The sequence below is a fragment of the Acanthopagrus latus genome, chromosome 11 (genome assembly GCF_904848185.1).
Source record: "Acanthopagrus latus isolate v.2019 chromosome 11, fAcaLat1.1, whole genome shotgun sequence".
In the NCBI taxonomy this organism is placed as follows: domain Eukaryota; kingdom Metazoa; phylum Chordata; class Actinopteri; order Spariformes; family Sparidae; genus Acanthopagrus; species Acanthopagrus latus.
Window position 1 is genome coordinate 23,779,525 of NC_051049.1, and position 16,114 is coordinate 23,795,638.

Genomic DNA, 16,114 nt, shown 5'->3' on the forward strand with positions numbered 1-16,114 from the left:
GCACCAAGAAATGAATGAAAAATGACCTGAGAAGAGAAGAAGACTGCGAGGAAGAATTAATTATCACCCACCTTTCTAACTTGCTGATGAAGTCACTGATCACAGATAACAGGTGTATATTTAGACTTTGTGTTTCAAAAATGTCAAGTGAAACATCCTTGAACTACTTTCAAAGTATCTACCACATAACTCCTCTGATTCTAGAGGGGAAACAGGAAGTGACGGCAAAAGAGCGAGTGTGTCTACTGTGCTGAGGGTCAGACATGTCTGTATGAACTTGGTGAGTGTGTGTCTGAGGACATGTTTGCACGGAGCGCTCCCAACAAGTACACCAACTCCGGCGACCCGCACCATGCGCCCGCCTAACATCCACAGGAGGACACATCTGGAGCTGTAATATAACCAGAAGTGTTTGCTAATGCATGAGCATACTGGCAATGCGAAAGTATGTGCAACCGTGCATATGTTATGAACTCCCAGCACTGTTGTCTACACCAGAAGGCCAAACACGCACATTACAGAGGCGGGTGATGAGTGAGGCAGTGGGGCGGAGAGCGAAAACACAATTTCCTCAGCAAACCAAAGGGGTGTGAGTCGGGGGGGCGCAAACAATCTCTCACACGCCAGAAAAAACTTCTATGTTTCTTCTCACACATCCACGCACAACCCCTCTCACACATATAACTAAGCGCACACAAACCCAGGGGTGCCCTGTCTCGCCACCACTTACCCGGCTAACGATGGGCTAATCACTTGCTCATGCTAGCAGGCAAGGCAGAGAAAAGCCATCAACCTGACATGCTCACTCCAGGCCACCGCTGCTAATGAAGACAAGCTACTGCAGTCGGGAGGCAAATATGAGGAAAAATTAGATTATGAGTCACTTAAATGCCTCACAAGACAAGTGTCGGTGCACACGCTGGAGTTTTTCCAAGGCACAGTGCTGCCGGGGAATGTTGCTGTTCGTGTGCCTTTGTCCTGAGCATGGGACGGGACATTGTGAGAGTCACCGTTTAAGGTCCAGCAGAAGGGGAACATGATATTCATCATGATGTCTTCATCAGCTTATAAACACTTGGAGCAAAGAATCCTGCCTTCGTTATCTTAGTGTGAGCCTTTTATATCTGCAGAGGGAGCGGGGTCCTCTTCCACGGAGCGAACGAGGGCTGTGCAGTTGTTTACAACGTGGAATCATGCCGCTAGATGACACACACGCTTTATAAATCCTTGGCTGTGCAGCATGCAATTACCAAAATAAATGACTGAACAATGTATGAGTGTCCATTGTGGAAGAAGAATTCAGAACCTTTACTTAAAGTGAAACTCTCGCCAAAACGCTACCTAAGCTTTTTTTGTTTTTTGTTTCGGTCCCCAGAGGTCAATCATGTGATCAAGATCTGATAATTCTGCCGGTGATTGGCTGTAACGTTACATGTGATTACGGCATGCAAGAAAAATACATTCGCGGTTACCAGAGACATTTTGTGGTTACGCCCACAGACGGGGTTGTATCTGTGTTGTGAACTGTAGTTGTGTGTGTCGTCAAACTGATGAAAAAATGCCACCGAGGTCAAAAGCATGGCTCCATTTTAGCAGGATTGATGCCAATCATGCACGATGCAATATATGCAAAAAAGTCATTGTTGCTAAAGCTGGACGGTCGGCTGGTTAAACAGTACGTTTACTGTACGTTCACTTTTATGTTTCTCTTCTCCTCACAGTAGACACCATCAGCCAGGAGCGGGTTTGTCTGTGTCCTGAGAAAGCAGGCATGTTGATTTTTCTGAAGGAAAACTGCAAAGTGAAAAGGTCCTCAGTATGTAGCAGTGAGCATCAGACGTTGACTTGTCACTTGTTTGCAAGTGTGCTTTTGCACTGGAAATTATTCTTTGTTTATTTTTTTCTGTGAGAAAACAGCTTGGAGTGGAAAAATACCAAAACTGAAAAGTAAAACTCAAGATTTGTACTGTAATTGATATTATAAAATTGGTATCGTTCAGGAACCGTATTGAAGTGTTAAGGTACCATGTACCTTTTGTGTACTCCTGTACTATACCTGAGCAAATGTCCTTAAGTTACATTCCACCACTGGTGTCTGTGGTGTGTCCTCTTACTGTTTCTCATGCTGTTTCCTTGGCGCACCGTGTGATTGATAATCTCACTAATCAACTTGCGGACAATCCAGTTCTCTGGTTGGCACCCTGAAATTGTGACACACTGTAACTCTGTCAGGTTCAGAGAGCCTACAGGCAAACCTGAGACCCTGTGAGCGAGTGTCTGAGAGCTGGACAGAGGCTTGAGAGGGATGATGAGAATGAAAGCTGATGTATAAGAATGTAAAAATGTATGTGAATGCAAACAATCTCTTTCTCATCCTGAAAATATGTAATTGCATGCTCAGGACCTAGGCACAGATATAAACAACACCTGGGCTGAAAAAGTGAAAGAAAAGAGGGTGACAGTTCAGCTTCCTCCTACTTTCACCTTGGATTTGTTGCTAAAAAAAATAAAGTGTTTTCCTGTTTCCACTGGGATTCGCAACGGCGCTTCCTTTTTTCACAGTAAACATCAAAAAAACTTTGGCGAGGAAGTGAATGCAAAGCAACGCAGCCATGCAACATTTCAACAATCAAGGTGTTCAGCTCCACCACTGAGGGGCCGCTGTCCCTTTTCATTTTCAACTCTGACACTGTGCTGCACACACCTTTAGTGCGGTCTCTCTCCTAATCTGTCCCGCGGTAATCTCTGCTGAGCTCTGTCCTACCTGAGAAAGTCTCCTTCAGTGAGACAAAACAGGAGATTACAGACAACAGCGGTGGTGACACAGAGCTACCATCTGATGGCAAGACCGCTTTCCCACGGCCGCGATGTCTCCAGCGAGCCCCAGACACCTACAGGACTATCAAAACAAACCGGAGAGCACGAGTGTGTGTGTGTGTGTTTGTTCAGGTACCAGTACATGTGGTCTGCTATCACCTGTCGTCTCCAGTGCAAGGTGAATAGATAGAACAGTCACCGAGCAGAACCGTGTGTGTGTTTGTAAGTGTGTGTGTGTGTGTGTGTGTGTGTGTGTGTGTGTGTGTGTGTGTGTGTGTGTGTGTGTGTGCCTCTGCGTAAAGGTGCCCTGCTTTTCTAAACACGAGTCGTTTGTTGAATAAAAATCCATAATCAGATAAGTAAACACTCCCCAGTCCGTCCACTGGGGTAAAAAAAAACAAAAAACCCCCCAAAAAACTGATAAAAGCTGGGATAAATTATTATCGCCGTGCGTGAGGAGACAAAGGGCTGGGATGGTGGGATTGTATCTGCTGTTAGATTAGCGCTCTGGTTGACTGGCAGCCACAGACAGAGCAGACACGGAGGTCCACAGCCAAACCACAAAACCACTTTCTCACGGTCTTCGCTGGAGATCACAGCACAGCTCAGTGCACCCCCGAAGAACTTCTTCAAATCTTAATCGACAGATGAGAAAAACTCGAGCCTCAGATCTAAACTTTATTGGTGCGCGCAGGCCAGTTTTTATGATGTGAAGTTTCATATGATACCGTGGAAGAGCGGAGAAGACAGGGGTGTCCACGGATGAGGTCATTTCACCCGGCAGGAGTTAACGGCGCCTTGCAGAAAATGGAATTCCCGCCTGGAATAAATGTATACCGTGGCCACAGATCTTGATCAAATCTTCTCCTGAGCCATTTTCGAGTTTGTCTTAAACTCATTCCGCAAAAAAAAAAAAAAAAAAAATGACTGTGCACCTTTTTTTATTCCAGTATTTTTCAGGGGCACTTTTATGTCTTTATTATAGAGTAGAGAGTGGGGAGATGATAGGAGATGAGGACACAGTGAGACGGGGAATGACATATAACCGTCCCTGGCTCAGATCTGCCTGGATTTCAGACAGGTACTTTGAGCCTCAGGGCGCCCCAGACACAATTAATCACGCTGGTCATTAATTAAGTTCAATAAACACGTTCGATCCCTCCTCAGTGACTGGGCTGTTCTCAAATGTTGTCACGTTTCCTGCAGAAGGAGACAGCCCAGTGTGGATGAAAGCTCCAAAAAAGATGAGCTAGAGTAAACACATTTTTTTACTACTCTTTCTGATTAAAAAAACAAGAAGAACTTAAATGTTGAATACTCAAATGTGTTGGATTTCTATATATTTCATATGTTTTGCACACTTGAATAAAACATCATGAAAATATTAACCACAGGCCAGAGTGCATGGAGAAGATAAGTTTAACCGTTGGATTCATAAATTCGTACCAAACGCACTGTATGTTGAGCTTATCTAATTTTAAATGTCTCCGCACTCCTCTGTGTTTTGCTTATCACGGGTGATACTGGTGCGTTTTTCCGATGAAAGCGGCTCTTTAAAATTCCATTCCAGGGCCGCTTTTGTGCAACAGAAAATCAATTTACATTTTTATTAAGTGGTGCTTGATTGAAAATGGTACAGCTTCCTTTGAAATCTCAGTCACAGACACTCACGCGAAAAGGTCAGCAGCTACCAGGACGGGGAGGAAAAAAAAAGAAAAGAAAGAAAAGCTACAGAGGGGTTTCATTAGCGTTAAAACACCTCCGCAAACATTCCCCCCCTCTTAGGAAAATATCATCTGCTTTTATTAGTCATTAAACATATGTGAGAGTGGATGAGACGGAGTGTGACGGGGGAAAGTGTGCACCTCTCGTCTGTTTTATGTTGGAGCAATGGTGGAGAAAATGGCTGAATAATACATGACATGATGTTTTAATTAGCAGGCAACAGGGCCGCTCGGTAATTAAAACATAGCCTGGTTGGGAAAGGTCAGAAGCTGGCGCTGGGGGCATGGAGTCAGCCGGGGAGAAAGCAGGTGACCTGTTTGGGGAACGCGGGGGAGTCTGAGCAAAAGTACCCACACTCACACTGCACCCAGATCTCATTCTGGGTGTATTTTTTGATCTGATCCTCTGTTAGGAAAGTGAATGTGGGTGACTTCTTCAGTGACACAGCATTTATTTAACTCTGGCATGAATGAGCCTCTCGCAAAACTGCCGTCGGTACGGTTCCCTTTGCTCTTTCTATGTGGGTTTTTTTAATCATGTTGGTGTGATTTCGCTCACACCTGCTCGTTAGCTGATATCAAACAGCGAGTGCCCCCCCTGCTGAGATTCAGTTAGAGAAAGAATTTGTTTTCTCTCTGAGAGATATTAGACACAAAGACGGCACACCATATTTATGATATTAGTTAGTTTGTGAAGGTCGCATCACGCAGTCAACACTTGGAAGGAGAAAAAGTTGCGTAAGTGGTGTATGCAGATGTTTGAGGTTAAAACCTCACATCATCACTATTTTTGTGCAATTTACTGTCCAGCCCTTTATTTGACTTTCTAAAATCTGATCTGAAATGTTTGCTCCATATCCTCTTGTTTACTGTAGTAGTCACCTTGGAAACTGAAGGACATTTTATCACAATGTCATAATAACAGAATTTTTGTGTCCAACAATCTTTTTGTGCTTTTGCGAGAATATATTAAATCACATCATGAAGTCAGGTGTTTTACTTGTATTTGCCTGAATCATATTCACCCTTAGATAGATAAGTCGGTCAAAAAAATGACCTGGTGAGGTTGTTTTCTTGCAATATCTTCATATAATAGTATATGAAACATAATATAAATATTTATTCTCAACATTGCTGACAAAAAATGGCATAAAAACATGTCGGCAAAAGCATCAGCCAAGTTTGCAACATCATCATAATAGTGCAAGTGGTTACATGACAAAAATGCTACATTTCTTTTTGCTCACCTGTCAATATAACTTTTGAGGAAACACCAGATGAGAGACAGAGAGGGCAGGGAGGAAGACGGCCAACCTGACTTAATGTAGCATGAACAGGACTGAAGCGCGTTACCTCGTCCGTGAAAACGTCTGTCCAGTCTAGACGGATAAAGAATATGAGGTATAATAAAAAAAGAAAGTAAAGAGAAAATAAAATGATAATGGGGGGAAAAAATTCAACCTGAATGTCAGCACTAAAAGTCTGTTTTGCGAGTAATGCAATGAAACATTTTCTGTTGATGAAGCGCTGCTGATGAAGTGGCACAACAAGGGAAATGGCGTGCTCTTTAATCACGTCCTCAAATCTTCACAGGATAAAGCTTGCAGCACACTCCACCACGCACAAGTCAGTCGTTAGTAATTCTCCTCAGCCACATTAAAACCAAACAAAAAATGCTTCCTCCTGACTCCCGCTCAGGGGATGATGGAGATTAGATCCCCGCCGTTAACCCGCATTACTTGAAATTCAAATGGCTCTTTGTTAACAATGCATGTTAGGGAAGGGGAAGAAGGGAAAGTAGTTTGCCGCAGTCTTGTCGTATTAGATCAAGTCGTACACCATCTGCCGTGCCCTCCCTTGCACGTGGGTGACGGTGGAGTTTGAACAAACTCACAAACTGGCCTTTTACTCTTCCCCCCCTGCCCGAGGAGCGCAGAAGCTGCCAGGATGGTAACTCGTCCTGACACTGTGACAGGAGCCGGGGAACAAAGCTTGACACGGCGAGCCCTCCCATCCTCCCGTAATACATATTGCTCACTCTTCCTTAGCGCACATACACAAACGCCACAGGGGAATTGTCACCCACCCACACTGAAAGCACCCAAATCCCCCCCCCACACACACACACACACACACACACACAGCCCCTCCCATGTTTGAGTTATTACCTGTTTCCATTATATCTTTCACGCAGGGGGTCTATTAAAGCTCGAATGGGGTTATGAGACGGGGAGCCGAGAGCCGAACATCTCAACCTTTATTGAGCTGTCTGTTACCGTGAGAAGAAGCACGCACGCACCACCAGAAAAAAAAGACAAAGTCCATAAAACAAAACTTCAGACAAGAGCAGATGAGGCAGGAGGAGAAGGAGGATGAGGAAGGCTGGAGGAAGAGGTGGAGGGGAGAGAGAGAAATGAAATGGAAGTGGTGAGAGGGATTGCCACTGCAAGCTGAGAATATCAGCACATCCACAGCACCCACCCAACCATGAGTACCGTCTGCAAGATTTTTGATAGCACTGTTATTTATGTGTTTGAGTACAGGGGAGGTCGAGTGTGCTCTGAGACAATGTGAAGAAACGCCACTCCACTCTGTAACACACACGCAGTGCACCGTCACAAGGTCACCGGTCAGCTGAGGAGGTTGGTGTTACTTCCTTGAAAGTTTCTTAGTTTCATCAAATGTGCTCCCGTACAGGCTTGTGCACATGCAGTCAAAGGGTGTGTGTGTGTGTGTGTGTGTGTGTGTGTGTGTGTGTGTTTGCGAGAATTCAGACTCACATGCAGCAGACAGTCCTGGTGAGCGAAAACTGAAAAAAAATTAAAAAATAAATAAAAATATATGCCTCCATCGCCCTAAGACAACATGTGTAAGTAAAAAAACATAAATCACACTGCACTCAGTTTGGCTACATATTCTCACAGTCTGGACGGATCGGTTCACTCGGCGCTCTCCCGCTACACTTTGACGGGTTTGTGTGCTCCAGGCAAAGGTTTTCTACATGGCACAAAAACAGCAGTGATTTGCAGCTCGTATTAAAATGAACAAATGGATTCTGGAAAGTCAGGGGGAAGACCGCAAAGCTCTGAGAGATGAGAGCTATGCCCAAAATTTGTTAATTCACGTCACACAGTTCCTGAAATGAGTTTGAATGATGCAGATTTTCCGGATCTGACGCTGAATTTATTGCTGATGTCTGTCTGCCAGGATATGTTTACTGTGAAGCAGCGGTAAAGAAAAAGATGGAATATTTGATGTGACATAATTGTAAATTCCCATGTTTTTTTCAATTCTCTGTGGGCAAAATGCAACTTTGCTGACAAGTGATTACACATATCAAATGAAAGGAAAGCTAAACTTGAATACAATAGTTGCAGGAGCTTAATGAATATTTTAGTTGAGTTCTTGTCTCGCACCAATTTGAAATATTTTATTATTCTTTTTGGCTCTTCTGAGTGATATTTAATCACTTCTGAGAATATTTCTGAGAGAACTTTTGACAACAATAATGCAACAAAGGGCTTCAGGCTGAATAGAATCTAACAGAAAAACACAGAGAACACCAGAACACTTGAAAAAAACAAGAACAGAGATGTAAAAACAGCTGAAGTTTCATGTCTTGAATGCACATGAGAGAAGAAGTTAAAGTTAAGCTGATTACAAGTTTGTCTCTGCTGCTGTGAAGATTGTAACTGTATGAGTTAAAGGAGCTCAGATGTCTGCAGCCAGTGGTCACTAATTACATTTACTTAATTACTCTACGCAACAACAAATTGGAGGTAATTAGGTTCCATATTTAGCTTTTTTTCTCAGTGGCAAATATTGTACTCTTTTGTGTGACACCTTTAGTTACTACTTATCTCTTCACTTTTTCTAAATTCAGTTTCACATTCGGAAAAATGCAGAATTTAAATGTTTGACGTACTTAAGTATCAAAAGAACAAGCAAAAGTCAATTATATTTACATATATGAATGCATATACTGAATACTGTGGTTCAATCAATGTACTGTACTTTGGCTCTGATGCAGCATGTGATCTGCAAAGTAGCTAGTAACTCAAGTGATCAGCTGAATGCGGTGGAGTTCAAAATGCACCCATAACAGCACAAATCCATATAACAGTACAACACTGACAGTGACCACTTTACCTTTGAAACTTTAAGAAATTGTTACTGGTGGTAATACTGGTAATACCTTTGTATATTTTCACACTTCTTTGAATGCAGAGTATTAACCTGTGGTGGTGTATTTTCACAGCAGCAGCTCTGGATCAAGGATGCAGTGTGACAGGTAACTACCATGAATGAATGAGTCAATGAATGAATGAATGTAGGCTTCTTCTTCTGCTCCACCAGCACGATGTCTGAGCGCGCAGCTCCACCCTGCGTTCGAGTCGCGTCACTGCAGCAGGAGGCCGTGTTTACTGTTGCTAGGTAACGAAATCAGATACCAGCTCCCGCACTAAGAGTAGCTTTGTTTTACCGGTTAACGGTGTCACTTTTTTTTTCTTTTGTTGTTTGTTTGTTTGTTTTTTAAATTATTATTAACATGGCAGGAAACGAGAAGAAAACGGAGCCATCAGTGGTTCACCAAAACGCAATCCATGTCGAGACGATCCGGAAAGAGCAGAGACAGCAGAAGCTCCACACGGAGTTCAGCATCAACCCGCACCGCAAACGTGAGCTGCTAACGTTAACACTGCCTCCTCTCTGTGCTGCACAGCTGGGAGACTGTGGTGCTCAACAACAGGGACTTTATCTCCCACAAAACACTAACACTGACACCGGTCGACTGGTTTCATCATTTTCATTCTGTTCCTGGTGCGGAAAGAATTTGAAAAAATAGGCTGAACACTGGAAAAAGGCGTTAGTTTGCTTCAGTTGTACTGTCTTCACTGTCACAGATTCACCAGGACAGATGTTTTTTGTTTGTTTGTTTGTTTGTTTTTTAGATCACTCCTCATAAACAAACTTATAGGCTGTAAAGCTGCTTTACATCGTGAATTCTGATACTTTTGTCTGTTTCATTTTGGTTTTACTTCTGTGTTGTCTGTTTTATTCATTCTGGTGCTTTTTATATCTATACACCAATAACTTATTTTAAACCCCATTTTTAAGAGACTTTTATGTGAAGTCATACTTTTTAAACTCGATTTTTTTTTATTGTTTCATCTTCTCATTCCTTTTTACTGCTTCTTAGTCTATTTGTGTGTTTTGATTCCTCTCTTTTAATGTCTTTCCTCTTACCATCCTCTATTGCTTTTAATTGTTATCTTTAACATATTTATTGTGCTTTATTTATTTTTACTGCTCTCCTTTTTATCTGTTCTTAATTCCTCTGATGTGATGTTATTCTTTTATTTACTTCTATTTTCGCATCACTTTCTCTCTCTCTCTACCACTGTAACACTGGCCTTGCAGACGTTCTGTCTCTTTTCCACGTGCCTTTTATTGCTTTGCTCTGTTTTATGCATGAGCAGCATTTTGTAATGCTGTTTTGGAAAAGGTCTCTACAAAGGTATTGTCACTCTGAGCCTGTTATAAGTGGCAGTTTCATCTTTTGATACACACAGAGCTAAATAAAGACACTGCTCGTGATCCAAAAGGGGGAGCAAATAACATAACAGGACATGTGTCATTGTACCTGTTATACAATCTGTTGTCACATTCTACATGTGTAGATGTTGCATTGCCTTCATTTCTCACAATGTGTGTGTCTTCTTCTTCTTCTTAGTACACATCCTGCCAGACAAGCCCATGTCCAGGAAACCACCTGAAGTGATCGCAGACTGTAAGTTTACAACAGTTCCAGTGAAACTTGGCTTAAAAATGTCTTTGCTCTTCTCTTCTGGATAAATAACAGTTGAAGAAGGTATCACATTACTCCAGACACCAAGCAAGAGTCCAAACAGGGAGGACGCAGTTAGAGACGGTAAATGATTTACAGCGTCTGTGTCACTGATTGCTCAAATACTTCTCTCTTTTCCAGCGGACTTCATCCAGGCCTTTCACAAAGCCCGCCAGGAGCCCACCAAGAAATATGAAATGCCACAGACTGAGAGTCAGGAGATAGGATGGCTGTCAGCATCACTGGTGAGGAAAACACCACTTTGACAATTTGACAATGAAGTTGGCGTAAACATAGAGCCTGCACTGAAGCTACAGCGTCTTAATACAAGCAGCCAAAAGTAATTCAGGGACAGAAGTCTAGTTAACGTCATGTTGATTCTTATGGTTGAGCTTGGTTTTTGGAACTGGATCTGTGTTCAAATCTTAATGCATAGTAATACTTCCTGCCACCAACAGCACGTCCAGGTAAAAAGCTTTGACGGTAAGGCTACATAGCTATTGTCTGAAGTACTGATGGTTTATGAATTTGAAAGATTTTAAGACAAATAAATGCTAGGACCTCAAAAAATGTCACTATACTTCAGCTGTAATTAATAAAATTGGTACACCCAGTATAAACTGATTGGAAATAAGAAATCTCAACACTAAGATGGGTAGTAATACATTGTTAAACCTGAGCTTTCTATAGATTTTAAGCAATACAAGTTTGGGATTTTGGTTCAAATTTAGTTGTGTTATTTCTATTGTTTTGCATATTGTTTTGATTTCAAGAATTAAACCCAAAGAAACCACAGACTCATGAATGTGTTTTCTGGTCCCATTTAATGATTCATTAAATCCAATGTCCCTTCAACATCTTACTCAAGTCTTAATTCTACCCATTGTTTTCCCTCTAGATGCCATCAAATCGCAGCGACAGGAGGTTAAACTTCCACCGATTCAGCACGGACGTGACCATACACCAAGAAACTGCCCTGCGTTTATCCAACTGCCCCAAGACTGAAATTAAATCCGACCAAAAGTGAGCACCTGTGTTGAGATTTTTTATTTGTGTATCATACAAACATACAGGCGTCTTCAACAAAAGCATTTTTTTCATCTTAGCAATTTAAGAAAAAACACTTGCAGGGAAAACTTTTGCACAGGTCTATACAAAGCACCGTCTCCCCATCACATACTAATCATATCAGCGAACGGGAAAGGACAAAACTAACAACTGTTCAATATTATAAAATGTCATGTCACATGGGAGAGAATCAATGTGTCAAAGAGCAGAGTTAGAAAAAAAATAAAACACCAAACAGGAGCACGTAGCATAAAATAAGACAGCCAAGGTTGTTGTAGATACTGAGGTGTGATCACAGACAGTAGCTTTAAAACCACTTCAGAGATAATATGTCCTCAGACCGTAAAAACTGATCTTGAGCAAATTATAAAGAGGAAAAGACATTAAACATTTTCTTGACATTCAAATTCTCTCTTTCTTTTTTTCTCGGATAACAGCATTGTAGTTCAGGTATTTAGTCCACTCTTGGGTTAACCTTCCCTACAAAGTGAGGTCTTTTCTTCACCAGTCGCGTCCTTTAAATAGCTCCCTCAGCAGTATGGCCTGATGTCTTTCTTTGTCTCTCTGTGGCTTGAAGGGTTTCTCCACATCAATCCAGACACATTATATAGAAGCCATACTGTACAAAAAAGTGTAGAAGAAAAAGTTCTCCTGAAAACGTCCTGCGCCAAGGCAAGATTCAAGTCCAGCCTGTTCTTACGAGCGGGACTTCATCTTCTTGCGTACAGACTTTCCTGGGCGTTTCTGAAAAACAAGTGGAACAAAGTATGGAAAAATTAGCTTCTCCACAGTTTTTCTAGTAACTTAATAATTTCCTTTGACAAATTTTCCACATTTATTAAATCAATAAATCAGTCAGTCAGTGTTTTATGTGCATGTGACTCACATTTTGTTTTCCTCCTTTGCCTTTCTTCCCTCCTTTCCCGCCCTTTGCATGAGCCACTTTGGCGCGGAAACTGGAAACATCGTTGAAGCTCTCCTTGGTGTTCCACTTCTTCCCACTCTTCTTGCCTCCAAAGCCGAATTTCTGGTCCTTGTACTTTCTCTTGGCATTGGGGCTGCCAAAATAACAGTAAAAATTTTAGTGTTTAGTCATCTTGATATTTATGATTGCAGTGTGCAGAGCTGACATGCAACCACTCACCCCTTCTTGTTGGACACTTTCTTGGGTCCCTGAGAAGAGTCTTTACCCGCCTTCTTGTCTCCTTCCAAGAAATCCAGTTTATCAGTCATTCCTGGAGAGGGGGGGGAGATCAGACATCTTAAATCTCAATTTGAAAACATTCTCACAAATACATATTTTGCATAAGTCAGCAAAGCTATTTGCAACATTTTATAAATGTTTCACCTTTGTATGTGCAGTGTAATTAATGAAAGTCATATTCCAAAAAACAAAAAAACCTCACCTTTCTGATACTTCTTCACAGCGTTCATCATAGCCTTCTTCTCTTTCTGCCTCTTCTGGATCACCTCTACTTGGACCTGGCACACATCATAAACTCATTAAAAAGATGATAATTGCATCTTCCCATTACACATCAATGATCAATAGTGTGAAGGCAGACCTCTAGTTCATCTAGACACATCTACAGCCTACATCATAAAGGCTCATTTTTTTCAATTAACAAAGTACAGTAAAAGGATTCAAACAATTATAACAGAAGTAAAGAACAGACACCTACCTTTTTGCCAAACTTCCTTTGTTCACGCAGCTTCTTGGCCTTCTCCGATTTCTCCATCATCATCTGCTTTGAGATCAGCTTTTGCCTGATCTGAACAGGGGAAGACAAAACATTTTTGTTTGTGGCAATATTTGAAAGTCTGATGGAATAAAAGACCAGCTGTCCTGAACAAATGTCAGTAATGACCATTCACACCACACACACCACCTATATACAAGAACAAAACTCTCTGTGACTCCATCAGTTTTCTCACAATAATGGAATTTCTACCTTCAATATAACACCTGGAAAAGTATTTACATTTGAAACCACGAGAAAAAAAAAAATGACAGAAGACTGTTGATTTTTATCAAAAGATAAATATAAGTATAAGTATTGTGTACTGTGTTTTAAGCACAACAGCAATTTAAGATAATTTATTTCTGACCACATCAGAAGAGTGGGAGGCAAACTTGTTGTAAGAAAGGGCATTCGGGAGAGCTGACAGGCACATTTGGAATCACTTTCAGTACTGTGGAAAATGAATACTCATTACCAATATATTGGCATTCATTCATTATTTTTGACAACACTAGTCTCTATCATCCAAAATAATGTCTGGTATGTGTTACATTGTGGTACAATGGTACATTTCAGACGTCAAGCTATTCAGTACACCTTCCATGAATTAAGGTTCACAATTGAAGACATAATATTAGGCTGAAATTTCTGTGTTGACTTGTAATCGACACAGATTTGTGATGAAGAAACAACTCACCTTCTGCATGTGCTGGTCTGACTTAGCCATCTCTGCAAAGTAATCGTCAGGCCTCTTGGTGGCAATGCCGTTCTTTTTTAAGAGGGGCAGTGCCTCGAGGACTGTAGCTTGAGCTTGGCGATAGCTGGAAGAAAACAAACACAGATCAAAAATGACTTCTTTATACACTGTGATGGTGACACAGTATTTTTAACAAAGAGAGAAACAAATCATTTAGATCAAGCGGTATGGAGGCTTTAGCGTTATGTGTATTTTGCACAGAATATGAGTAAAAGATACAAAAAAAAATGCAAGCTGATCCTGCGGTTTTCATGGTACATTATATGTGATTCTTTATTTTTCAGAAAAAAAACTTGTGTATGCTTACAGCACTAAGACTGAACCAAGTTATTTATTGGTAGTCATTTCAACATTTTGTATGTGTAATGAACAACAGTTACAGTTCCATCCAAACACTGTTAATTGTTTGAGGAATGAACTTTACAGCCAACATTGTAAAAAAGTCCTTAAAGGTACATTTGAGCATTACAACTTCATCTGCAGTGGAAGATCACGTGGGTGCAAATAAGCTTCAGAACAGCTACTCTGCCAAGATTGTGGTGAGATCGTTTAGTCAAACTTTTCACATTTTCCACCAAACTCAACAAACGCATCATGTTACAGTCACTCACAAGAACATCTCCCTCTGGAAATCATCGTCCACGTTGACATCTCCATTTGCTGCATTTGGAACTTTCCCTTCAACTTTTGAGAGGACGTCCTCAGCTGGCAGGTTTGTCAAGTCTAACCTCTCCGTCCAGGGAAGATCTTTACGGAAGTCAGCAAGGCACTGTTTCATACCCTCCTGCATCACAACACAATACAAGAGGCAGTATATCATTATAGGACATTAGAGCATGTGTTTTCTGTGCTTCGTGTCATTGCTAACCACTCACAGTAACACACCAAACTTGAATACTGACATTTTGACATTTGTTCTGAATTCACTCACCACATTGTTGACACACTTTTTGGGTTCATCCACCAGGACGTTCATTCCAGGTTTCAACAACCCCTTTGCAAAGGCTTCTTGAAGCTAAAGAATACAGAACTTGTTTAAGTTTATATTCTGCAATTATATTCTCGGTCATCATCTGTAGCTATAAAACCAAAGACATGTACAGCCGGGGTGTACACACATGCACAACAGACAAAAAACACAGGATCAGTAAATCAAACGTAAGGCTATTACACTATAACTTGAGCAAGACAGTCTCATCACTTGCACTATTCTGTTCGGATAGTTTTACAGTTGTTAGCTTTGGCTGGCTAATGTTAGCCAATGTTAGCATGACAACAGTCACTCACCTCGCCGTCTGATAAGTCGCTGTGCTCCTCCTCTGACTCCTCTCCGAGCAGCGCGTCCTCCTCTGCTGACTCCATAGTCCTGCTATCGATAACCATAAGATGACAATATGTGACCTGATAGCCTTTAAGCGTGAGGAAAGCTGCTGTGGATGGATGTGGACGCTGCTCCTCACATGTACTGCGCGTTTCACGTGGGGAGGAAGTGACGTCAGGTGACGGGGTCGAACGTTCTACCAACACAGTCCGCCGGCGGAAAGAAAATGTAACGTTCAAAAGTTCCTACATGGAATAATAAAATAGCTACAGGTAAATAAGATGGCGTCAGTGGCTATATATTTATTCTCCTGCACCTTGAAACGGAGCGAAAATATCGTCATTGTGTCTGTATTAACTTTATCATCTTATCACTTTTTCTTTCATTGAACTTCCCCTTTAATTCCTCCATAATAATAACATCATTGAAGTTATGGAGGGACTATAAACGTATGCCTATTTCATCCATAAAACAGATTTTATATCACATAAAACTCGAATTAAATCATGACTTGAGAAAACTAGGATTTGTAATGTCAAGAGATTCCTCTTGGAGGTGCTGTCGTGCACCTGAACTGACAGAGAATATCTACTTATTTGTCTAATATTCAATACTATATTGGCCTAATTGTATGTTCAGAGTAATAGAGATCCACTATCAAGCCAATACACATTGTTTGATAAAGACAGACAGACAGACAGACCGATAGATCGGTTTAATAATGTTTTATATTGTTCAAACTACAAAGCAGCGGCCAAAACAAAACATTGGTTGGTGCCACGAGGACTGTGCAGAGCAAAGTCCAAACCAAACCTACTTCAAATCTTTATGAGCCCG

General features: G+C 41.4%; 2 protein-coding genes across 2 annotated transcripts; one reads left to right on the top strand and one right to left on the bottom strand.

The window, feature by feature from the left end:
• Positions 1-8,962: 8,962 nt before the first annotated feature.
• Positions 8,963-11,417, top strand: fam183a (family with sequence similarity 183 member A). Its single transcript, XM_037115818.1, has 4 exons — positions 8,963-9,220; positions 10,276-10,332; positions 10,531-10,634; positions 11,288-11,417. The coding sequence occupies exons 1-4, from the start codon at positions 9,091-9,093 to the stop codon at positions 11,414-11,416; spliced, it is 420 nt and encodes a 139-aa protein (XP_036971713.1). The 5' UTR covers positions 8,963-9,090; the 3' UTR covers position 11,417.
• Positions 11,418-11,421: 4 nt separating this feature from the next.
• ebna1bp2 (EBNA1 binding protein 2) lies at positions 11,422-15,339 on the bottom strand. Its single transcript, XM_037115817.1, has 9 exons — positions 15,244-15,339; positions 14,888-14,971; positions 14,568-14,740; positions 13,897-14,020; positions 13,140-13,229; positions 12,864-12,939; positions 12,602-12,692; positions 12,344-12,515; positions 11,422-12,201 (listed from the first exon to the last, which is right to left on the bottom strand). Exons 1-9 carry the CDS (start codon positions 15,337-15,339, stop codon positions 12,154-12,156), a joined length of 954 nt encoding a protein of 317 aa, XP_036971712.1. The 3' UTR covers positions 11,422-12,153.
• Between the last annotated feature and the right edge of the window lie 775 nt (positions 15,340-16,114).